Source organism: Haematobia irritans, chromosome 3 (genome assembly GCF_050003625.1).
Source record: "Haematobia irritans isolate KBUSLIRL chromosome 3, ASM5000362v1, whole genome shotgun sequence".
Lineage (NCBI taxonomy): Eukaryota > Metazoa > Arthropoda > Insecta > Diptera > Muscidae > Haematobia > Haematobia irritans.
In genome coordinates, this window is record NC_134399.1 from 88,470,652 (window position 1) to 88,480,902 (window position 10,251).

The 10,251-nt window shown below is 33.6% G+C and overlaps 1 protein-coding gene across 2 annotated transcripts; it reads left to right on the forward strand.

The window, feature by feature from the left end:
- Nucleotides 1-500: 500 nt before the first annotated feature.
- Sac1 (phosphatidylinositol-3-phosphatase SAC1) lies at nt 501-7,680 on the forward strand. Of its 2 annotated transcripts, XR_012720984.1 has the most exons (9): nt 501-976; nt 1,209-1,300; nt 3,368-3,814; nt 3,877-4,064; nt 4,131-4,286; nt 4,347-4,904; nt 6,667-6,756; nt 6,837-7,102; nt 7,487-7,680. XR_012720984.1 is itself a non-coding variant. In XM_075302659.1 (8 exons), exons 1-8 carry the CDS (start codon nt 939-941, stop codon nt 7,032-7,034), a joined length of 1,767 nt encoding a protein of 588 aa, XP_075158774.1. In that variant the 5' UTR covers nt 501-938; the 3' UTR covers nt 7,035-7,680. The 2 variants fall into 2 exon arrangements, 1 of the variants encoding a protein (XP_075158774.1); XM_075302659.1 differs by having other exon boundaries at nt 6,837-7,680.
- Nucleotides 7,681-10,251: the final 2,571 nt, after the last annotated feature.

Below are 10,251 nucleotides of genomic sequence, written 5' to 3' on the forward strand. Positions count from 1 at the left end.
AGATGTTCATTGATTTGATTAAACATTTATAATTTCTTATATGCTGTAAAGCGCATTATGCGCTTTACAGACTATCAGTTATTCCGGACGACAGTGCTCGTGTCGAACATATCCCATATATTGTGCACACTATAAGTCCGAAGGCATAATCGATACTGCTGCATGTTTATGGGATCGATAACACATTTACCGATTATATCATCGCCGACAAGTCGTATCGGACCGACACACTGTAAGATTCTTTACAAACACCGACATTCCGTGCGGAATAACTGATAGTCTGTAAAGCGCATGAACTGTCAACCGAAGCCACCGATGGCAAACATTGAGTGTCAGCAGCCGCTGACAAAAATCGGTCGGCTTCAATCTGTGTTTTCTAATTTTTACTACGCGGTTGAACGACCTATCATAATATGTGATTTGGATAATCATCACATTTGATGAACACTAGCCATCTGGCAACTACAAATGCCAGCTGTCTGCAAACGTCACCTTTATCACAAATTGTCAAAATCTCTTCTCTCCCAGGAAACTTTGGCTGTAGTTACAATTTTACAATAAATTAATTAATATTAGTCTATTTCGAATTAGAAAATAAAATTAAATGTAAATTCCCTCAGAAAACGAATGTAAACATACATCAAATTCGACAACAACTGTAATAGAACGAAATACAACTAAAGTAACACCCAAAAAATTCGCAAACTCACAGAAATCGATTTATATTACGGAACCAGAGAAAATCAACAGTATTTTGCCAACCCCAAAATATCCGAAATTTAAAGAAGAGTGTAAAATCAACAAAACTGTAGCAACTAGTTTTCTGTGAAAACCATACTATTGTAACACAACGCTAAAAATAATAGGCTATAGTTCTTAACAACATCCCCTGTCACTGTCCATTGCCTTCGAAAACTTCGTAAACTTCAATACCAAACATGGATCCAGGTTGGGAAGTACATGATGATATGAATTTGTAAGTGAAAATCAACTGGCAACCGAAATTATTGTTATTGTTCAATGTATCTGCCATTGTCCGTAAACCTTGTTAAAATGCATCTAAGTACTATAACACTTGACCCACTAATGTTTCTTGCAATTTCATTGCTATTGTTTCAAGCTTTTTTGAAAAACATGTGAATTTGATTTATTTTTCCTTCTCCATTAGTTTCTCATAGTGTATGTCTGTATATTGTTCTCCTTTTTAGGTATATTACGCCAGAACGTTTCATTGTAGAGCCGAATGGAAAGGATGAACTATTGATAATCGATCGTTCTTCAAGTATGGTTAAAGTGCAATGTAAGTTCCATCTTACTAATATATGTATTAGTACTCTTATATATGAATTCTTTTCCCATTGTGCCAATATTTGTATGTGTCATTGTCGCCGGTACTAGGCTTGTGGCCAACATTATACTTCTACAGTGTTGTTGTTATTGTTTGCAGAATGATTGATAAGGCTTCACCTATGAATGTATTTTTGTTATATTGATTGCTTAAATTTGTAGATAATTCAAAAAATGATTTTTGAAATTTTTAGACGTTAGTTTAGGTTCTTTTAAAAAAGAGTAAATATTTCGAACTTTTTACGAAAAATCTATTTCAGTTAGTTAGACATTGCTCTTGTTTTATGAACTATCATATTAGACATTAGCATACGCAAGTACTTTGAGGGCAAAGGTCTTTTGCAATAATAAATTGAATGCAAAATTAATTCTTTATTGCTAAAATGTGGGCACCATTGTTGTATACATAGGTTTTTAATAAACTCATCTGATTTCAAATACAATGCTTCATCAGGTATCCGGACTGGAAAAATTTTTAATTCTGGAATAGTAAAGATTTTTATAGACATATTGTAGTAAAGAAAAAATTGTATATTCTATATACCCAGCCAACATATTCAAGTTTCACCATTTCTTAAAATCGAATTTCGCTAATACAATTTTCATACCAATCCCATTTTGTGGGAAAAGTTGAAAATATACCAAAAACCTCAAAACATACAGTTTAATATGGAGTATGTTTAACGGTTACACTTAAACACGGATCATAAATCGAATAAATGTTACAAATTTTTGTTCCTCAAAATTTAAAATTGGGAATCGGTTTATATTGATGTTTTAATGGATCCACATGCTTAGGTCTAACACAACACCTGATTTTAAATTGTATCATAGACCAAGGAAGGTATAGACATCTTATGTGAATTTACAGCGCTGTAGTTTGTCTGCACACCGTAGATGGCACTTTTTCGTCTGTAAATAAGTGAATTTTTAATTTAGCTTTAATTTTTTTTCTTTCTTTTGTTGTCTTGATGAAACACCAAATATTGTAAAAGCATATAAAATTCTGTACATCCAAACCTTTTTCTTAATACAAATTGACTAATTTATACGGTAATTCCCGTTTTCCAAAAAGAAATTGAGTGACTTGACTGCGCAATTGATTGTAATGACTGCGCTCTGCAAATAAACAAAATCATTGTGAATTATCAAAGAAATTATTTCCTTGGTCTATGATTGTATTTGTACAGGTCAGGAAGACCATTTACTATTTTTCCTGGTGATCAAAATATAAATCTCATATTGGTTAGGGCAGAACATACCTCTGTTAACTCTTTACAGTGCTCTATTAGCGCCCTCATAAAGCTCTGTAAAAAGTAGTTTGTGTCTGTGCTAACTACACAGTCACGCATAGTTACAGTTTGTAACAGATTTTCCCAAAGCCAATTTTTATTTAGTATAGTTTAGTTTTCGTCACAAACAAAAGTGCTGATATAGTAGAATTGACAATCTTACGAATTTGGTCTACAGCGTTCTTGTGCATTCAGATGATCTAAAGATACAATATATCGGACCGTTCCTCCCACGTATCTAGAAGTCGCCAATTTCTTCGGATATTCCGAAAAATTAATATTACGATTAGATCTAAAATCCGCAAAATGCTACCAAATCTCCTGAATTTTGAATTTCAGTGGTCTTGCAAATGCCCGAACATATATAGTGAAGACGATATTTTATTATTTTTGAGGCATGTAGAAGACACTATTGTCATCATATTTAGACGATGTTTTTAAATATATATATTTTTTTAAGAACCATGAGATTCTGATTCTGAGGAGACCGATCTCCCACTATTACATCTTCAGTGAGAAGACAAATTTTTAATTGAATTGTGTTTCTATTTATATTTGTCGTTCGATGCTGGAACCGTTATTTCTTATTTTATTTTATATTATTTTTCCTATATCTCAAAATTATTGATTCTTTGGGAGCCATAAACTAACTAATGCGATTTTCTTACATACAACACGAATATAAAATTGCATAATTCTTAAATAATATCACGGCTTCTATTTCGCAGCTCTAACAAATCAATTGTCGAATCTATCACCCACAAGACGAGTGTGCGGTATTCTCGGTACAATACATCTTGTAGGAGGAGATTATCTGGTGGTAGCCACACATCGTCTTTATGTTGGTATGATATATGGTGCAGTAATATGGCGATTGGCAGGTTACGACATTATTCCTTACATTCCAAGAACGACGCATTTGACACCAAAACAACGAGAACATAACGATATTTATTTGCAAATGTTGCGTAAAACCTTAGATACAAACTACTTTTATTTCTCCTACTTTTACGATATGACCCATTCACAACAACGATTACATAGTATGTCCTATGAGGAAAGAAATCGCAGTTTAATCGAACGAGCCGATTCACGATTTGTATGGAATGGAGCATTGTTGGATAATTTCAATTGTAATGAAATGCGCAAATTTCAATTGCCATTGATATTAGGGTGTAAGTGATGGCGTTAATAAAAATACGTTTTGGAATAATGAACGAACGATATTGCTTTGCAGTTGTATCCATTAACCAGGTGCAAATAAATGGTCAAACTTTCTTTTGGTCGATTATATCAAGAAGGTCTGTACATAAGGCCGGTACACGCTTCTATAGCCGTGGCATTAATGATGACGGGCATGTAGCAAATTATGTGGAAACAGAGCAAATTGTGGAATACAGTGGACAACGTTTGGCATTTGTTCAGGTTAGTATTAAAGATTGAAACATTGCAACTATTCGTTTGACCCATTTACTTTTTTCGAATTTCTAGACTCGTGGTAGTATGCCTTTCTTTTGGCGGCAATTACCGAACATTCGTTATAAACCTAGACCCGAGCTTATACCAGGAAGGGATCATTTAGGTGCTTGTTTCCGACATTTTGAGGAACAAGTCACAAAATATGGAAGACAAGTTTTGGTGAATTTGGTACGATTGATTTACACTCAAATATACACTTTTTTATTATTGAATGCTTCTTCACTACAGGTTGATCAGAAAGCTGCCGAAGGTGCTCTGGAAAAAGCTTATCGCAATTTCGTTCAACAGCTTAACAATCCCAACATTCGTTATGAAGCATTTGATTTCCATGCAGAATGTAAGAAAATGCGATGGGATCGTTTGAACATACTCATCGATCGTTTAGCCCATGAACAAGACCAGTTCTCAATATTTCATATTAGAGATGATGGCAATGTCGTATCGACACAAAATGGTGTTTTTCGCACTAACTGTATAGATTGTTTGGATCGTACAAATGTTGTCCAGAGTATGTTGGCTCGTCGTTCTTTAAATGCTACACTGGAAAAATTGGGTATTTTACGTGTGGGTCAGAAGGTGGAGTCTGCATCGCCGCAATTCGAAATGATTTTCAAAGGTGTATGGGCAGATAATGCCGATATGATTTCGTTGCAGTATTCTGGGACAGGTGCCCTTAAAACAGATTTTACTCGTACTGGTAAAAGGACTAAAGCTGGACTTGTTCAAGATGGAGTGAATTCAATGACTCGGTATTATTTGAATAACTTTGCTGATGGATTTAGACAGGTAAGTTGATTTTTTTACAGTGGCAAAATTTGCTCACACGGCAATCCCAATCAAGAAACTAAGGTTTATCGAGGAAGTTTTCTTCGGAATTGTAAAATGAAACATTGCTATGACATCATAAGCACATCGCGAATATACTTTTCTGACTGATTTTAATTGAAGCCGGGAGAGAGAAAAATCTTCAATGACATTTCTTTTTAGTCTGCCAAAATCAGATATTTCAAAGCTCTTTAGGTGGGGTATCGGGAGGTGCACCCGGGGTATGCAAGTCATTTAATCGCAAGAGTGGAATACTATCTCCTCAGTTTTAATTACTGTATCATGCCAACCAGCACTACCGTTGAATATTTCTAAAAAGGGTAATTCTCTAATATTGTGGCACACTTTTTTATAAACAAAAATTACGAATTAAATGCATTTCTTTTTTTTTTCTACAGAATTGTTAAATGACTATTTTAACATGGCATAAATCAACCTAACAATCATTTTATCTCCATATCATGAAATATTACTTCTTGATACAGATATTTTCTCATAACCCGGTTTGCCTACTACCTTTTTTTTGCATATTTTCGGGCGGTACACGTATCCCTTGAAAACACCATGATATGAGACAGAAAAATTACTCATGTATTGGTCGCGTAAATTCGATTAGTTTCTATGGAACCGATCTCATTCTCAATCTTAACAGGAATCGGGATCGACATTTACCAAAATTTTACTGAAAAAATTTATTGATTACAAAATTGGACAACAAAGTGGCACGAATATGTAAAAATAATGGCACAACAAAAACATGGCTCAAAGGTGTCATTGCTTGAAAAAGTTTTAAATTTGCCACTAAAGTGGCACAACCATGCGAAATGATGCCAACCATGCGAAATGAAGACTGTCCACGTATTCCTTTACAGCGGGATATTTTTAAATATACGCAATCAACTCTTTCGCAATTCAAATGTTACGACATTTCCATTTTGGAAAATTAACAGATTGTGGCAAAGTTAAGCTTTCGATTTCGAAAATGTTTTGAAATTTTTAGAGTCGACTTGGCGATCATAGGAATGCAAACTTTTGACCATAATGACAGAATAACTTTTTGACCAACTTTTGGCAGGGATTCGAGACCAATTGAACATTTCTGTAGACGGGAAACAGTACAGTAGAAAACAAGCTGGATACTGGAGGTTGTGTAAAATGTTAGGTAATCGCGGTATTTACGACAGCGATTCACAAATGAATATTTTCCTAACAATGCAAAGTTGTACAGTCATACATCCAACCACGCGTGAGTGAAGATGACAGCATTTTCCTCTCATTTCTAATTCCAACAATTTAAAATGTGACTACACACCATTTCGAGTGCTCTGCGAACCCGACAGACCAGGCACCTGCATCACTCTGAACTCATCCAGCAGAAGCAGCTCGCTTCCGTGTGTCAATGCATAACAACACAAAACATTTTTTGCATTCGAGGACGGGCAATTGTTCATTGAAATCAAAATCAGTTTTTACGAATGATTATGAGATTAATTGTACAAATGATCTTATAATTATATTTCATAGTATTCATATCACATGGCAAATTTTGAGAGGAAAGTTCAACATTTTGGTAGAAATTGCAACAATTAATTTTCCATATTTAAATAAAGCCGACATAATCGACGGCGACTGCCAAAAGTTAGTCGACGCGCCGGCACAATAAATAAATTCTGAAATTGAAAAAAGATTCCAACTTTACTAAAGTACATTCCCTTGATTTTAGGATGGTATTGATCTCTTTTTGGGTCGCTATGTCGTAAATGATTCCTTACCTACACCACTAGATGTTAAACATACTTGGCGTTATAATGTGGTACGTATATAGAATTAAGATAATAAATATGTAATTCTTTAAAAAAATCGAATATAACAAAAATCATTTATTATTTTCAGTTCCCGGCAATTTTGATCTTTTCAATTGCAATGCTTTTCCTAACAACTCTGGTGCCACCAGAATTCAATACGGAAAATCTACTGTTTATGCTTTTCTGGGGTGCCTTAATCGGTGTCAGTATTAGTGGCATCTTTCACTATGGCCTAGAGTTTGTAGATTGGCCACGGCTTTTTCCGCCCATTAAATTTGAGGCCTAACGACGGTAGTATAAACCCAATTGATGAGACTCGAGACATTTTTCTTGTATAGAAATGTATGACTTGTTGTGAGTCGATAAAATATCTTACTATTCGGAAAGAATAACACAATATATGTATTTTGGGTTTTCTTAGATTGGTTTTTGGTTGAGTTTCCAGGTATAAAATAGATTCATGTCAAAAACGCCCAAACGAAGCTGTTTTTAGGCAATAAAAAAATGCTTCGTTTTCCCTTGCAATAGAAATAGCAATCATACTCTTACATACCCTATATTAAATGAATATGTATTGTTATTTTAATCTTAAATATTATTTATGTATATTAAAACAAGTATGTGAATATTGTTTGTTAATGTCCGATCCATAAACATTTATTTCCTCGTATCTGTACAAATCACAGTATAAAAATTACCAATTGTTTTCATAATTTTTAATTTTAAATATATTTTCAGAGCGGAAAGCTTTTGTAGACTATTTCACTCAAACCACCAGCAACATATTTAAAGCCGCTCATATTACCCGACCAGCAAATATAGTATCGTCTACGAGAGCTTTTCTCTCGTTTAAATTAAGAAGCACTGGGGTTAGAAAAATAATACAACAAGAGTTCGAAATTGAATAAATAACTGATAATTAACCAACACAATTTTTCTTTGCTTTTAAGAAATTTTATACAGTTTTTTTGGCATAGGTGGTTTCATTGCAGAACTTCAAATTATTCGTTGAGTAAATGTGAGAAGTGAAAATATCATGAAGAAAAACAAATTTTACTTTAAATGAATATCAAAATAACAGTGTCCATCTTATGCCATTTGTTGGTTAAAACAGGTAGATCTATTGATTAAGATGCCAATATATTTATCATCCATGAAGCCCTTGGTTGTACATAGTATATTTACACATTGATAGTTTGTGAAACACCAATTGTAAATAGCTTCTTATAAATTATCTGAAGAAACGCACAAAATTATTATTACGCTTAATTTTACAAATATAGATTCTCGTACGTCAGCATAGTATCACTAGGAAAAAGAAAATAACTGTTGTATATATTGTAGCGGTAAGTTCTTTGACAGTGATTGGGACATTTGCAGTTTTTAAACAAATTGAGAAATAATAAATGTACAGATCTAAAATAACAGTTTTTATATCTTATGTTTATACTTTTGAAAGGTCCTTATTGGTTACGCGCACACACGGCCATAGGAATATTACTCATGACTGGAGAAATACAACTCATACACGTAATCTTTTAACGACTTAACGGAGAACTATCTCACCTAAACTCATAAAACAAAAAACCATTCATGAATATCGTAATCGTACTCTTCATTGTGAGTCAATTAAATCTTTAATGAAGATAAAACTGTAAAATAGTGAACGTAAACAAATTACCCAAATAAAAGCATTAAATGTGCAGCAGGTTTTCTAACGGCGAATTGTGACGAAACTCAACCAATACCCGCCAACGTTTTTTGAATTTTGCGGCACTTGATAAAATCCCCATCGAAAATAGTCTCATACGATATCTAGATATCATCGGGAAAGCGCCGTCACTATGGAGGAGTTGTACCATGCCATGCTACTATTAAAAATGATTACTATTAAAAAAATTATAAGTTAATGCATATATTTGCAACACCCAGAAGTAGACGAGATAGCCAATGGTGTCTTTGGCAATATGGTTCAGGTCCGATACCTGAGACTATATAGCCATGTCCGTCCGTCTGTGAACACATTTTTGTAATCAAAGTTTAGTTATCAGTTTTAGCCCAATTCGGCACAATAGAACCCTGTTGACTTTGGAAAAAAAGGTTCATGTTTAGATATATCTATCGCCTGATATGCACTTACATGACCCCAGAAGCCAGAGTTTTACTCTGATTTCATTGAAAATTTGCACAAGAAGTACAATTAGCAGTATCGTTATGTGTGCTAAATGTGATTGAAATCGATTCAAATGTAGACATAGCTCCCATATACATCTTTCGCCCGATATGCAATTATATGGCCTCAAAAGGCAGAGTTTTACGCTTATTTGCTTGAAATTTTGCAAAAGGAGTACAATTAGTAGTATCGGCAAGTGTGCTAAATTTGATTGGAATCGATTTATTTTATTTTATTTTCATTATGTAATTTGAAGCCACATAGCGGCCAATTTATGTAAATTTAGATATAGCTCCCATATATATATTCTTACTAGTAGACAAAATACAAAAATGGCCACTTCAAAGTCGAAAAATTTTAAAAATTAATCAAAGTCAAGTTTTAAAAATCTAAAACAATTTTGTTTAAATATATAGAACCCAACAAATTTGAAGGATTTGAATTGGTATCGAAAATGTGGATCCACAAAGTGTGCAGGGTATAATATGGTCGTTAGCCCCCCGACTTTAGACTTTCCTTACTTGTTCTCAATTTGTTTAAAATGCAAATGCCAAATATTATGTAAAATGCCCCTATATCTCCAAAATTCGCAACAGCTATTTTCGTTTTTCTAGTGATGCGATGCTATTGCGGCAACATAACCAGAGAAGTTAATTTGAGCATATTGTACTCTACCGAAATTCATTTCTGCGAAACTCCTACCATAAAATCGTCGATAATTTGTCCTTTATACTTATATTGCAGGCAATTTTATCGAATTAAGTTGGATACTATGTTCGGTTTTCGAGTTGAAAATCACTTTATTTTCGCGATTACCTTTTTTAAAATAAACAAAATTGTAAATTAAAACACACATATTTCTGCTAAAACGACGAAAGCTCAAAAAAATAACAATGTGCGCTCCAAATAAATATGCTTCAAATGAAACTATTTTCATAAAGTAACCACGAAAATTTCAACGCGATAAGCGAAAATAGGTCGGTACATTTATTGCAAAAATAAAGGATGAAGGCCTGGCATGAACTAAATGATATTCCTTTTATGTCATTTTTACAGTTAATATATCCTCTTTTAGGTCCTTATAATTTTTTCAGACTTAAAAGCGCAAAACTGTTAGGTGGTTGCAATTATTTTGAAAAGGTCGAGCTACACAAATTCTCTACCTTTCGGGAAATATCATAACATCCCATAACATTTGCCCAATTAGAATTTCAAAATATCTCTCCATAAAGACCATTTCATTATTGGTTTGTAAACTCGAAAATACTTATGGGAGAATTATATAGGTTAAATTAATGTTAGGGTTAGTTGCAAATGTATTGAACAGTAA

Coding starts and splice junctions, on each gene's coding strand:
- Sac1 (XM_075302659.1), top strand. CDS start 939: ATGGATCCAGGTTGGGAAGTACATGATGATATGAATTT. Junction 4,287..4,346: donor GACAAGTTTTGGTGAATTTG/GTACGATTGATT, acceptor TCTTCACTACAG/GTTGATCAGAAAGCTGCCGA. Junction 6,757..6,836: donor ATACTTGGCGTTATAATGTG/GTACGTATATAG, acceptor TATTATTTTCAG/TTCCCGGCAATTTTGATCTT.